The sequence below is a fragment of the Venturia canescens genome, chromosome 1, assembly GCF_019457755.1.
Source record: "Venturia canescens isolate UGA chromosome 1, ASM1945775v1, whole genome shotgun sequence".
Taxonomy (NCBI): domain Eukaryota; kingdom Metazoa; phylum Arthropoda; class Insecta; order Hymenoptera; family Ichneumonidae; genus Venturia; species Venturia canescens.
In genome coordinates, this window is record NC_057421.1 from 39,401,513 (window position 1) to 39,416,979 (window position 15,467).

Sequence of the window (15,467 nt, forward strand, 5' to 3'; positions counted from 1 at the left end):
GAAAATATGAATCTCGTAGTCGCTACTTAATAATTCCCTACGAACCATGCCACTTTGGTACGAAAAGTTTTTGTCTAAGAAAGTTAGGAAGTATTTCCACTGCTAATGGATAGTTATTGCCTCACTGTATAGAAATTTGAAGTCTCCATTCGTTACCATGGTTTTGTTTATTCATTGACATGGTTCGTTGCCAAACGTCATTATACGTTAGTTTTCTGCCGCTAAAGCTAGTGCATAGCGCCCGCGTTGTTGCTAATTTTATAGAAACTGATGACACTCCATTTTTTATTTTATACACGAATTTTTCAATGTATGCCAATTCATTTGAGTTATGATGGAAAAGTTGACTCACAGCCGTATATTTTAATAGTGTTGACATCACCAGAACGAGCTCAGAACAAAATTGTTTTAGGATATTTGGCTATGTGGCTTTGATGATTTTACAGGTTCGGCAACTCTAGAAAAAGTCGTTAAGAGTCATCGAGCTCACCTGATCAACTCAAAATCAATGGAGGTACTTCCCGTAGTAAAGTATAACTATGGGTCATTCCATACCAAACCGACCAATCCGTGACCCCGACCAGTTTTGATTTTGCTGAAAATTTTCTATTATTTTGTAACTACTGAAAGAAGTCGTTCCTAATTTTTTTAGATTTTTTCTCCAACTCATCTGATCATAATAAATTTTTCAAAATTTCGTACAATTTCTTGTGAACACCCATAACTTCTTCAATAACAGAGATATCGAAATAGAATAGAAGGTCATTTTTTTCGTCTTGAGTTGTAGTTTTATGAAAAAAATACAAGAAAAATAACAAAATGAATTTTTATAGTTTTTTTTTTAGTTTTTAACCAAAAATATATTTTTTTTGAAACTTGGACCTTTGTGATTTTTTTCAAAAAATTCACCACGTTTTAATAAACTTTTTTACACATGCAGAAAAATTTTTAGCTTATGATATTCACAACTTGTTACTTTTTTTTCTATTTTTTATCTCGTGTCAAGCAAAAAAGCGTTTTTCCTCCTTGAATGAACAACGCAAGTTCATAGAGAAGAGACATTACGTTTCATTTTTGTTTTTTTTTTTTTTTTTTTTTTATTGTCTCTACGTCTACGACCTTTTTTGTGGTTATTACGTCATTTCAAAAACGTCCATTTTTTTACCCTTTTCATTTCCTTTCTAGGTACAATTTTTTGCCCTCAATTCTGTGAACGAGTCCTCGAAGGTTCTTAGCTTCAATTTTGTAATTGGAAAAATTTATTGCAATCATTTTTTGCAGAATTATCACGTTTGTACAAAAAGAAGACAAATTTTCTAACCTTCGCATACCAGCAGAACTATTAATTTTCACAGGATATTCCAAAAATAAAAAAAATTGCGTTTATAATTGTTTTAGGCAAAGGAATTTTTTAAATATTTTTTTTTAGAAATTTCTTCCTTCATTATTTTTTAAGTAGAACCTCAAGTACATCGAATGTCGTAACTCGAAAACGATGGAGTTCTTTTTATGAAATTTTGACAGATAAAGAAACTTTTTTTGTCCTTTTCCAATTCATTAAAATTTTATCAGACTTTTTTCCAAGATTTTATCAGTAAGGTTTTCAAGATATTTATCAATGAAAAATTCAAATATAAAAATGAATCTTTTTTTACTTTAGATATTCTAGCACGTCTCCATAGTTCACAAAAAACCCGGATCAACGCTGAGAGTAAATATTCCAGGTTAAAAAAATTTTAGACAATAATGTGATGAAATTCTAATGCAGTAAAAATAAAAAACGATTACTTGTTTCCCTGTTAAAATTTTATTCAACTTTTCTGGATTTTTGTCCGGAAACTTTGCCCCGGTAGTATACGTAGCGATTTAAATGTGTTCAAACCAATTAATATATACAATTGGAATAATTTTGAATCTAATCACTCTACTTGCGTTGTCTATTCAAGGACGAAAAACGCTTTTTTGCTTGACACGAGGTAAAAAATAGAAAAAAAAGTAACAAGTTATGAATATCACAAGCTAAAAATTTTTCTGCATGTGTAAAAAGGTCTATTAAAACGTGGTAAATTTTTTGAAAAAAATCAAAATGGTCCAAGTTTCAAAAAAAATATATTTTTGGTTAAAAACTGAAAAAAAAATTATAAAAATTCATTTTCTTATTTTTCTTGTATTTTTTTCATAAAACTACAACTCAAGACAAAAAAAATGACCTACTATTTTATTTCGATATCTCTGTCATTGAAGAAGTTATGGGCGTTCACAAAAAAATTGTACGAAATTTTGAAACAGATATTGTGAACAGATGAGTTGGGGAAAAAATCTAAAAAAATTAGGAACGACTTCTTTCAGTAGGTACAAAATAATAGAAAATTTTCAGCAAAATCAAAAATGGTCGGGGTCACGGATTGGTCAGTTTGGTATGGAATGACCCCTATATATAGTAAATACCGTCGCCGTCACGTGTCAGACGCATCGCATGTATTCTACCGGATTTCTCCGTGAGTTTTTATTGAAATCGCGACAAATAAATTTTATAATGAGTGGTAAATTGACGTTAATCCGGCTCTGGTTTTTTCGGTTATAACGAATGTGTGTACAATTTGTGATAAAATAATTTTTGTGACTGGCATGAAAGGTGTCATGGCATACGCAAATTGCTTCGTATTTTCATTTATTTATTGCGTTGGTGAGAAAAATCTGTTGTCCGAAAATGGATCGCAGCCGGAATCGACACGAAATTAAATCACATTAAATTGAATAGAATGACATGCCAATTTTACTCCCACCACCGCGAATTGTTTTATTCAGAGAAAGTATAGGCTCGGTGAAAATAAACGACAAGGCTGTCAATGTATTTGTCCCAAGACCCTACCGAGTCTCCTGATATTCGCGACGAAATTCGATAGAAACGGATTTAATTTGATTTTCTGACACTTGACGCTGCGTATGCTATCGCTCGATGACTCTTAATTAGTTGGGTGACTACTTTGCCATGCATTTGCTTCTGTATCGATTGTTGGACAAGGGGCGGTTCATTAAGTTCTTTTTAACAAGAGAAACATCTAAAAAAATAAAAAGCTTTATTAGCTAGGTATTTCACAACATTTCTCGTGCCAATGGAATTCAGTGAAACATCAATGCTTAAAAGAATAAGAATTCACAGTTGGTGGGGTGGGATTGAAGTACTAGATAGGCCTGTGAAACACCTCAGGGTTGTATACATGAATACTGGAAATAGTATTTCATCCTGTAGTAAATAGAAAATAATCAGATTTATTATTCTGTTGACATTTTTTATATGGACATAATAAAATCTTTATCCAGTTAATTCTGATTCGCTGTATATTATGAAAATCGATTTATCTCGAGTATAAATTATTTCGCGTGTCACTTCATCCGGGCGAAATTATTTTTTCTAATACTCGGTGCTAAGATTCTGCCGCATCTCGGAATTTTGTTGCTCCAATTAAAAATACAGTTTGATCCTTTTTTTCTTCCATCCCTCATTTTTCAGTGTATTTTCAAACGATTAAATTACATTTGAATTCCAACTACAATCTATTGCTCTATAGCTTTTGCTACTAATGCATTTTTTTTACAGTTTTATGAAAATTGAAGCAATTATGTAAATAACCATCAAGATGTTTGCCAAAGTACAAGGTGTTGTGTATTGACCCATATAAATGTGAGAAAGATGGGTATTTTAGAGATCCACAATTTCCAGCACAGCAATAGAATTTGTTGCAGAAAGAAAATATATCACCTTCAATCTATTACGAGTCAACCACAGTGTCTATTTTTATATTCCCAGAATGTAAATTATCTGAAAGATAAAATAATTTCACCTGAAGAACAGAAAGACTTTGAATAACACATTTTAAAATTTTAACACTTCGTAGAGGGACTCAGTCTTGCTATTACGTTGTGTTTGCAATTTTTCTTTGTCTTTGTGTTTCATTTTTGTTTTTATTTATTTAATTTTTTTTTCAATTAATACCTTGTATGTACACGTTACTATGAGGAAAGATGTTGGGCGGTTTGAATCCATCGACTGACTTGCTGGTGGGTTCCACTTCGCAGTACGGGCCTGTGCTTACTGAAGTACCCAGTCAAATGATGCCGAATACGATGACAAATAATGTGCACGATGTCCAGACTGTCGCGCTTTCGGATCAAGAAGAAGAGACGCGCACGTTGATGCCTGATGTAAGTGGTGGTACGTCTGCTGTCACTCTATCTAGTGATCCACTAAACGGTGATCTGAGGACTGGTCAGATCACAGGATAAACGGAAGAAAGGATTCATAATTTGAGTCGCACTGGATTTCATTGTCACCCTCTTCTTGTCTGGATGATAGAGAATTGAAATTCTGACTGAAACAGATTTAATTTCCGTCGTTAATTCATAATACAATTTCAACAGAATAACTTTTATCCTACTGTGTCCGTGCTCTAGAATCATGAAAAAACCACTACGCTATAACGCATACTAGAAACAAAATGATATGGTAACCACGATAATTTTGCTTCTAATTGTGCTTGCAAATACATTTTTAACCGATTATCACCCACATTTCAATCTCTCTCTCTCTCCCTCTCCCTCTCTCTCTCTCTCTCTCTCTCTCTCTCTCTCTCTCTCTCTCTCTCTCTCTCTCTCTCTCTCTCTCTCTCTCTCTCTCTCTCTCTCTCTCTCTCTCTCTCTCTCTTCACGGTGGTAAGATACCGACTGATGCATACCTTTAACGGCAGTGGTTGCAAGACAAGTAAATGAAAACTTTAAAAATCATGAAAGTCTGTGTAAGTTCAAGCATTGTCTTGTCAATATAAAATTTTAATGATTTTTCTTTTCTACCTTTTTCATTTCAAAATTTCACAAAAGAAATTGTTATTTGTATAATTCGAGTTGAACTTATTCGTGTGTCGCATTCACGGGGCGATTTTAGGACATAATTGTATACTAGGTACTCCACATCTTCATAATAATAAAATCGTATTGAACAGTTCAGATTCAAATTTTGTACGTTAGGTCTGATGTATATTTGAGATTAAAATTTCATGTATTCATTGCGTTACTATGACGAAAATAAAGACTGACATGGTAAGAATTTCCTTGTACGATTTATGCAAATTTTTATGTTATTCAGAGTCATAATATAAAATCGATAAACCAATACTGTGAAAACAGACCTATATAAATTACAGAAAGAAATTCTCTGACATTTCCCTGTTGAACCAACTTATTAACATGATGATTAAACTAACTTATAAAACTAATTAGAAATAGAAAAGCCTATTCATAACAATAGTCACTTAATTTATCGAGCAAATATATTTCAATTTGAATATCACATTATCAATTGCAGCCGATTAATCTTTATTTTCAAAGAGTCATCCTGTGTGACAGCCGGATTTTTCGGGGTTATTTCGTGATCTTCTTGTGGTAAAAAAAAAACAGATCTTTGAAATTTAGAAGATTTATTTATTGACACTTCAACTATGACAGAATTTTTTCACTCCTATATTTCGGGTAAATTCGATGTTACACCACTCCACAGGAACCTATGTGTTTTTCTATGATCTTCAAAATTTTGGGGGACTGCTTGATCTAAAATAGTTGCTATCTATAAAGTCAGTGGTTAACTCACGCTTCGAAACACAAAGTTTTAATTTCCAAATCGAATTTATCAATTGTTTTTGCAAGGAGTCTAGTGTAGGTGGCGAAATAACAAGTACGCCGGAGAGTAGAAGAAAAATTAATGAATTATTTATTGGTGGTAACTTCCTGATGAGATTATACATAATTAGTGCGTATGAGCCCGCCAAGTTTGCCCGCGGTGCGAAGAACGAGTGAGAAGATGAGGTGACCCGGTGTCCATCACGCCGATCACGCCCGTGCGCGACGAACAAGATGGCCAACCGAAGCGTGCATGCCGATGATGAGCCCGAAAACCCCTGGTTATGTGCGATAAACCGATTGCAATGTCCCGATGTCATGTTCCGAATGCGAAAAACCGTGCTGTTAGGATTTAAGGTTAGAAAAGAGCAGAAAATTTGTTGTGAAATAGAAGAACTGAAAAAAAACGGAAACAAATTAACATTAAAAATTGTTAGTGAATCATAAATTAATATGAAAAATATTAAGATGAAGTAATTTTGTTCATCGTCAATATGAAGTTAGTTAGGTTTGATTGGATTGAAAATGACATTCAAATTCAACAATTTCAATTGTAAGGAGTCGAGGATTCAGGACAAGTCGTACAACAAAACGGAAGAGAATGAAACCAGTTGTACGACGCGATTTCACTTGGTCTTGAATCAACATTTAAGGAGAAATTATCGATGAATTCGATTCATCGGATTTAATAAGAATAATGCACGACGGGTCTCATTGAAGCGTTAATGTTATCCAAAAGAGTTCGTGAGACGCGAGTTTTCCTGGTCGTGCATGCGAAAAAATGTAAAGATGAAAATAAATACCTGGAGTCGAGAGCGAAGAATAATTGATAATTATTTTCGATTCAAAGATTTGATTTAGAGACGAATTCTTGAATGTATGGACGATTGTCTCGAATCCAATTTCTTTTATGGATTCTTAAATCTTATTTTTTATTTTATTTACTTTTGTGATATAATAACATCACGAAAATTGTTATTCAGCGAACGATCTCTTCGAGTTGTTTTTTTTTCGTTGTGTTGTGTCCGCGAAGACCGTCGCGAAGGGACGAGTTATCAAGGACGAGTATTTAAGGAGTTTCGGTACAGGCGATACAATGTTGCCATGCTAAATCATGCTAAAAACATAAAAAATTTCAAAAAGTTTTATTAGAAGATTCACTCCTTCTCCCCAAGAGTCCCTTAAATAAATGGACTAACTCCGATGAATGGTTTGAAAAGATTTATTGAAATAAATGATAAGATGAATCGTTCGTCTTTTTCGATACAGGACGCTTTTTTTGGTTAGCTCTTTCGCGCGCGCACCTCCTGCTTCGCTCAACTCTCTCAACTCACTGCTCTCATCAATGTGTTTACCGGCCACAATGGCGCTGCTCTCTCTCTCTCTGCTTTCATCTCACGCATTCACGCTAACATTCGGCCATCCATTCAAATATTCGTCCTCGAATAATAATAGTATGTTAATAATTTTTCTTTCCCTTCTTGTGGTATCACAGTCTTATCGTCCCTTTACAATCTATGATCCCTGACTGCTTTTGGTTTGGTCCGTTTTACGTTGTTCTACTCTATATAATCCGCATATTTCGCGGGGGGTCGTCGATTTCGTCGAGGTCTCGTCAATTCTCTCGATTTCTCGGTTGGTTCACCCTGAGAGGAGTCTTCTGAGATGGTTTCGTTCCGACTCTTTTCGTCGTTTTGGTTACTCGTGGTGAATGCCGACTCTGCCTGATTTTGTTCCAGTTCAACCATTTCTTCGTTCTCGTCTTCTTCGTACTCGTCTATTGCAGGTTTCCATAACCGTAACTGGCTCACGTGGGCAGTCGATGAGTATCTCCTTCCGGTCGAGTCTTCGCGTAAATCCATTACTCCATAGGTGTCATTTGGGAGTACCTTGGAGATCACCAAGGGTCCTCGATTTCGTTTTTCAAGTTTTGTGGATTCGCCCGTGGCTTGCGGCACTGTCCTCATGAATACGATGTCTCCGCACTCGTACTGTACGTTCACTCTTCTACCGCGATCGTAACGGTCTTTGTATTGGCGTTGACTCGCCAGAATTTTCTCAATCGCCCTCTCTCGCAGCTTCTCCGGTCTCTCATATCGCCGTTGTTCTTCGTCCATTGTCAAACGTCTCAGTGGTCCCTCATTTGTCCTTGGTGAGTAACCGTATAGTAGTTGAAACGGTGTCTTGTCCGTCGACTTGTTGATAGAATTGTTGAGGTCTCGCGCCACCGTTAACAATTTTCGGTCCCAATCCTTACCTTCTTTACTCTCATCCAGTGTCGCCATTATCGTCGGAAGTAGGGTCCGATTCACTCGTTCTACTTGGCCATTAGCCTGTGCATGTCGTGGAGAATTCAAGTGGTGTTGTATTCCGTGTTTCTGGCAGAACTCAGCAAATTTCGCCGATGTGAAACATGTTCCTCGGTCCGTTATAACGCGCTCCGGTGGTCCGAATTCTAGTTCGAAGTTCTCCATTCTTCTTATCACGTTTTCTGCGTTCGTGTTTCGTACCGCTTCAAGTCTCACGTACTTTGTCAGGTTGTCCACCATCACCAATATATATTTATTTCCCTTGGAACTCGTTATGAAGGGCCCCAAATGATCCAAATGAAGAGTAGCAAACGGTCTTCGTCCAGGAGGAATTGGATGCAACTCCCCGGCCTGCTTTCCCGTTTGTGTTTTCGCCATCAAGCAGTGCAAACACGCCTTAATATGCTGCTTCAAATATGGCCGCATTTTCGGGAAATAATAGTACTGGCTCATCCTAGCCAGTGTTCGATCCAGTCCAAAATGTCCGCTCGAGTCGTGGAATCTCACTGCCATCGCCTTTCTCATCATTTTCGGTACCACGTACTTTAGCTGATCACGCTCTTCCTTGAACAGTACGCCGTCAATCAATCGATAATCGTTAATCAGACCTTTCTCATAAGGTGTGTACTGATCTGGATTTTTGTTTCGCAATATGTCCATTTTCATCTTTAGCTCATGGTCCTGGAGCTGATACATCAACACCTCGTCTTCCTCGCTCACCAATGTAAACACATGGGCTCGATCGTCCAACGTTTCTGAGAAAATTGGTATCTCAGTCGGTGCGCGACTCAGCGCATCGACGTGTTGCATCTTCTCTCCTGGTCGGTGTTCAATTTCGAATTTGAACTCACTTAAAGCGTTGTACCATCGGCAGATTTGTGGATTACGCGTCTTTTGTACGTTCAAATAGACCAACGCCTGACAATCCGTTATTATTTTGAAATTGATGTTGATCAATAAAAATCTCAATCGATTTGCCGTCCATACTATTGCCATAAGCTCCAATTTGCTAGAATGATACGAGCGTTCTGGCTCCGTAGTTCTTCGGCTAATAGCATAGACCAAATGCATCCTCCCGTTGTCTCCTTGTTGCAATAGTATCGCCGCCAATCCCTGACTACTAGCGTCAGTATGAAGTTCCGTATAACTCGCCGGATCGAATAGTTTGAGAACCGGTCGACTCGTCAACGCCTGCTTTAAGTCGGCAAAAGCCTCATCGGTTCTTTCATTCCAGTCGAATGTCCTCCCCGTCTTCAGTAATTCGTACAGGGCTGAAGCTCGCCATGCAAATTTTTCTACAAATCGCCGAAAAAATCCTGCTAATCCCAGGAATCGTCTTACCTCGTGTACGTTACTCGGTCTCTTGAAATCTTCTATCGCTCGTAATTTACGCTCTCCCGGTTCAATACCTTCCGCTGAGATCTCGAACCCAAGATACGCTACGCGTTGCTTCAGGAATTCGCACTTACTCAATCGTACGGTCAGACCCGCCTCTCGAAATGCTTCGAACACCATGACCAATCGCTCCTTTAAATCATTCCAGTCACGTCCTGGAATCAGTACATCGTCCAAATAAAACAGTACCACCTTGTTACGCAATGGTCCCAACACGCGCTGCATCATCTTCGTGAAATAAAATGGTGCGTTGGTCAAGCCAAAAATCATTCGGGTAAATTCCCCGGTCTCCTCCGGTGTAATGAAAGCGGTTTTATGTCTATCCTTAGGATCGATCGGTACCTGCAAATACCCTTGAGCAAGGTCCAACACGATGAACATTTTCGAACCCGCCAACAAAGCTACATGGTCATCAATGTTGGGGAGCGGAAAATTCATCTTCACTGTTTGATTGTTGAGACGTCTAAAATCAACTACCATCCGAGACTCGCCGGTCTTTTTCTTCACAAGTAATACCGGACTCGCATAAGCGGAATTCGTGTCTGTTACCACTCCGAGTTCGCGCCATTCACCGACTATTTCACGGATTTTCTTCTTCTCTGCCTCGCTCGCTGGATACGGTTTGGAGTACGGGGGTTTACTGCCTGGGTGTTCCTCAATCTCCATACTCAGACCGCCGTAACGTCCGAGTTCGCCAGCATTTACCGCCACACAATCGCGATAGTTGTTCAACACCTCCAACAAATCGCTCACTACCTCCTCGGTTTGCTCGCCACCAACGTTGATATCCGCCCGTTCGATTTTCGCCGTTCGCCGTTGATTCGTTTTCGCCGGTTCATCGTTCGTACCCTGCCCAATCGCCATGATCCTAGTCACCGTTAGATCCTGGTGACCCATGTTCAATATCGGTAATAGGAACTGTGAGTCCCCTTGAATTGCCGTTATCAGTCTCATTTCACCCATCGGTATTGGAAATTCCCCAACTGCTTCGACCGCTACTGATGTGCCTTCGTCCGCTACAAAGGGATCAACCGAATCTGCGTCACTTTTCATCGAAAAAGTGAGTTTATCGTCCACTTTTTGATAAATTACAAACGGTAATTCCGTGAAGGTACGACCAACTATCACGTCGCTCGTTTGCACATCGTCCGGCACAACACGGAATTTAACCTTATCTGCGAGTGCCTCGTCCACTTTAATTGACGTTTCAATCCATCCAGGGGACACCAATCTAAATTCTGCTGGGCCAAATGCCTGTAATTCCATTTTCTGACGGTGAATCTCGAGACCGCTCCCAATCGCTTTTGTCGCCTTGATTGTACAGTCAGAGCTGCCTGTATCGATGAATGCGGTCATTTCGCAACCATTGACTAACACCGTTTTCAAATATTTGGCTACTCCGCTCTTAGGTGCACCCGATATTTGTTTCACTTGACCTTGACTACCTCCATGTTCTCGTCCTGTTTCCTTACAGTCTCGTGCCAGATGCCCCGATTTTTTGCATCGATAACACACCGTTTGTTTCGATTCCGTGCAGTTACGCGCGAGATGTCCACTCCCACCACAATTATAACAAACATAATTACCCTCGGCATCCTTACGTGGTTCTCGAACTGCGTTTCTCTTGGAGGTAATCGGTTTTGAGTTAACCTCGCGTTTCTCAAGTTTCGATTGTTGTTTGTTTACTGAATCATCCACACCTTTACCTCCGGTCTTCGTTGATGCCTTGCCTTCTTTTGTTCCACCTATTCTTTCTCTACGTAGATTGTTCATTCTTTCCACACGCAGAATATCGTGTAAGAATTCGTCTTCGTCGTTGTGATTTTTACCCATCAGAGCATTTGCTGTATCTCGCGACCATAGTCCCGTTAATATCTGCTCTTTCGTCTCCTCGAATCCCAATTTCATTTGTTGGCACAAATCATACTTGTCGTGAAAGTACGTTGACGTATTTTCATCTTTCAATTGCACTCGGTCGGTCATGCGTTGCCATCTCACGGTGAGATTTTCCTTGCCGACGAACGTCTTATTAAATGCCTCCTTAAATTCGTTCCAAGTCGAGATGTCATTTGTTCTTGCTCGTAACCAACGTTTCGCCCCACCTCGTAGATTCATACGTGCCGCGTCTAATGCAAACCCATCCGGCCAATGGTGAATTTCTCTCATACTGTCGATATTTTTGATCCATGCCTTTGCCGTCATGGCATCACTTTCACCATCAAACTCTTCGATATTTTTGGACAAATCCGGCATGACTTGAAATGCTACCTCGTTACCGCCATTTTGTCTCGGAATTGTATTTTGTTGCGTCGATGCAAAATTTTGAGACATGTTCGTGAACTGCGTTATCACGTTTTCCAATATTTGATCACGACGCAAGGCTTGTTCGTGATTTACTCGGTTATCGTTGATCATCGTTTGCATCATGAATTGCCAGCGTTGTTCAGGCGTCGCGTCCGCCGGTAATTCGGTCGGTGTTTGTTCTCGTGTACGAACTCGACCATCCTGTTCTCGTTCGAGGCGTTCTTGCTCGAAACGTTCCAGTTCGGTACGCTCCCGCTCGTTTCTTTCTTCGGTTTTCATCGCCTGCTCTTGTTGTTCGTGCGCTAAACGTTCTTCCTCGAGTCTTTGTTCCTCTTCCCTTGCCCTCCTCGCTCTTTCGAGCTGTTCCCGATGAAGTTTCACCGTTTCTTCCCTCGTTAACACCATTTTTTGTCGAGCAACTATCACTTGTCGGAATGAACCAGATCGTCACCTTTGCAAACTTTTGCTACGATTGTTTCACGTCGCCACGACAAAGGTCACCACGTTTTTCTCGAACACTCCACACTTCACCGTTTATCTTCTTTCACCGGCACGTTTTTATGGTGCAATCCCACTTCTGAATTATTAGAAGATTCACTCCTTCTCCCCAAGAGTCCCTTAAATAAATGGACTAACTCCGATGAATGGTTTGAAAAGATTTATTGAAATAAATGATAAGATGAATCGTTCGTCTTTTTCGATACAGGATGCTTTTTTTGGTTAGCTCTTTCGCGCGCGCACCTCCTGCTTCGCTCAACTCTCTCAACTCACTGCTCTCATCAATGTGTTTACCGGCCACAATGGCGCTGCTCTCTCTCTCTCTGCTTTCATCTCACGCATTCACGCTAACAGTTTAGAATTTTATAAAATTTGGTGAACATATTTTTAGTGCCAAATTTGACAATACAAATTTTTTAAGATTTTTCTTCTACACAGTTATCGAGTAATTGATCACTAAAGTTTACGTGTATAAGCATAGCGTTTCCATATATATAGGTATACATTCCGGGCATAAGAAATCTGCTTTAATGCGTAATTACTCGATAACTAAGTAGAAGAAAATTTTGAAAAAATTTGTGTTTTCGCACTTGATGTTGAAAAACATTATCACCAAATTTGATCAATTTCTTAATATTTTGACTTTTGTACCGAAACTCCTTAAGGGATTTAGGCCAAAAGAGCTGAACTCCAACTCGATACTTTTACAACAAGTTAACAATAAGTTTATTTAAGAAGTTACAAATTCGAGGTTTTATTGCCTCGAGACCAATCGTTACAATTGTCGTCAAAGACTGTCGAATTTTGGGTTAGTCGATAATTTTATAGATTTGGGGGTTTTCCCCTTCTCGTGCGAATATAACCTAGATTTCCTTCTGGAAGTTTCGATGTTGACATCGAGGGTCGATGCGCTCGTTCGGGAGCATCGATATTTCACCATTGCTGCGTTTGCGCTGAGAGTTTTTAATTTGTTTTAATAAGTGCGATGTACGGGCACAACATTCCTCCCCCCTTTGGGAGACGAAATTTATTTCGGCTATTTTTCGCACGGAATTAAAATAAACAAATTTGTGTGAAGCTTAAATATGTTTTTCCTTTTTTTTTAATTCCTTTTCCACTTTTAGTATTTTGTTTAGGTTATAATGAAGCGTTTTGTGTGGCATTATTTTTATTTTTTGGGCGTGCCTTAGTTATGTAAATTTTGTCATCAGTAGATTTAGATGCGAGTTCTTCGATGATTTGTGGTCTTGCCACGAAAGTCGGGGCTAGTTCGATATCATTAGTTTGTTGTATTAATCGAATTCTTTGGCAATGTTTTGCCTTAAAAATTGTTAAAATGATAATTATTATAATGATCAGAGTCATGCTAATGGCACTTAGAGAGTAATTTCCAATTACGTGATAAGGATGTGCCCAAATATTCGGTTCTTCTTCTAGTTTTTGCTTAAGAATTTCAATTCGTTCGCCTAATTTATTCGTTTCCAGTGGATTAGTAATTATTTTTGATGGTACGCTGTAATTGAAAATTGGGTGATTAGCGTTTACCATTCCAATCGCATTTGTTACATTATAGTGGTATAAATGTTATAAATTCGTGTTGTCGTAGTTCGTTTAAAGATAACAATTGAAAATTTATTGATGTGGCGGAACATTCTCCGTCCAAAGCCAGTAATCCTGTATTGTGGATTATTTCGTGTGTCGTGGACTTATTTTTACAATCGATTCTAATATTTTCGGGTTTTGGGGCTACGAATAGCCATCTACCTTCTTTTCTAGTGCGATTATTAATGTTTTTTCGATTTTTACAATTCATTGATTACGTGACAATTTTTCGGGATTATTTCCTAAATAAATCGCTATTTTGCATGATGTATTATCGCTTATTGTTTGCAGTGATTGCTTAGGTTTGTAATAATAGACGTTGTCAACTTTTTTCGCATTATTTAAATCTTCTTCAGTCATTATTAAATACGTTCTTTTGTAATTATCCACAATTATTATTTTGGAAGTGGTTGCTATAAATTGGAATTGTTTTTCATTAATTTTTGTTGTTAGTGGATAGACTTTGTTGACTTTCAATATTTTTAAATTATTATTATACACGTTCCGTATTATTCGTTGCGTTCTGTTTATTATTTTTGTATTTATTTTCATATTTTTCGTATATTCGATTTCTTTCTTCATATTTCAATTTTATATATTTGTTATTCTATCGTTTTTTTTGTTAGTTTTTTTTTATACATTGAGCTGCCAAAAAGTATTTATTTCTTAGGTCTGTTTCTGGGTACGGTCCTGCTACATCAACCGCGCACTTGTTAAATGCTCTTTCCGGAGTGTCGGTGATTGCCATCGGTGATCGCTTTGATTTCATGACTTTGATTTTCTGGCATTTGTCGCATTTTTCTACATATTCCTTTATTTCCTTTTTCATTCCTGACCAACGATACTTTTCTTGAATTCGTTGAGTCATTCTTTTTACTCCAGGGTGTCCTCCGAAAGGCGTGTCGTGATACTCTCGTAGTATTGTTTTTCTGTCTCTCTCTGACAGGTTCATCGCGTCAGATTCGAGGTGTTTGGTTTCACTCTCGCTACCTCCTTCGTCGCTGTCCTCTATGGGCATCTCATTTTTATCTTCAGCCGCACTCGGTTGATTATCAAGTCGGCCATTATAATTGGGGATGGACCGATTCTCCAAGGAGGCTGGAGTTGTTGAAGAAGCAGATGAAAACGCGTCGTTCATGACTTTACACGTTCTTTCTTTCCCCCTTTTTTTCAGCTGATCTTTGTTTTCATTCTGATCGAGCCTGTTCGTGTATATGCGACTCAGCGCGTCAGTATTTGTATTTTTTTTTTCTTCATTATATTCAATTCTGTAAGTGTATTCTTCCTTGCCTGGAGAGTTTTTAATTTCAATTTTTTCTATTTGTTTTTGTTTGTGATCGCTTTCTATTTCTTCGATTTCGACTGTCGGCCTTTCTCTTGAGACTTCCTGATCTAAGGCATTTAAAAACATGATTGGAGAAGTCATTCTTTTTTCTGGAACTATTTCTTGCTCTACTTTTACTCCTTTTTTAATTTCGTAGGCTGATAAACATCCTACTGCTAAATTTTTTGCTTTTACGTAGTGGATGCTCTCGGAACGGGATTTTAGTTTCTCCGAAGCGTTCACCAAAGGCTCGACGTGACCATACATTGTGATTATGCGGCCACCTAGAATGTCGACCTTGTGTTTTTTAATAAAATCGAGTCCCAATATTCCGTCTGTTTTGATTGGACCACGAAAAATTC

The 15,467-nt window shown here is 38.3% G+C and overlaps 1 protein-coding gene and 1 long non-coding RNA gene across 4 annotated transcripts in view; one reads left to right on the forward strand and one right to left on the reverse strand.

Annotated features, from left to right (window-relative positions):
- Positions 1–15,467, forward strand: part of LOC122418872 (uncharacterized) — a 68,032-nt gene that overhangs the window by 9,121 nt on the left and 43,444 nt on the right. Inside the window, exon 3 of one of the 3 annotated variants that reach the window (XM_043432959.1) lies at positions 4,027–5,104. The exons of 1 other annotated variant lie outside the window; for it this stretch is intronic. In XM_043432959.1, coding sequence (XP_043288894.1) covers positions 4,027–4,287 — 261 coding nt within the window. In that variant the 3' untranslated portion in view covers positions 4,288–5,104. Of the gene's footprint in view, positions 1–4,026; positions 5,105–15,467 lie in introns of those variants that run through there. One more of the 3 variants, XM_043432960.1, reaches the window with a different exon arrangement.
- Positions 3,064–4,131, reverse strand: LOC122418876 (uncharacterized). Its single transcript, XR_006262756.1, has 2 exons — positions 3,998–4,131; positions 3,064–3,823 (listed from the first exon to the last, which is right to left on the reverse strand). It is a non-coding gene; the product is annotated as an uncharacterized lncRNA (long non-coding RNA).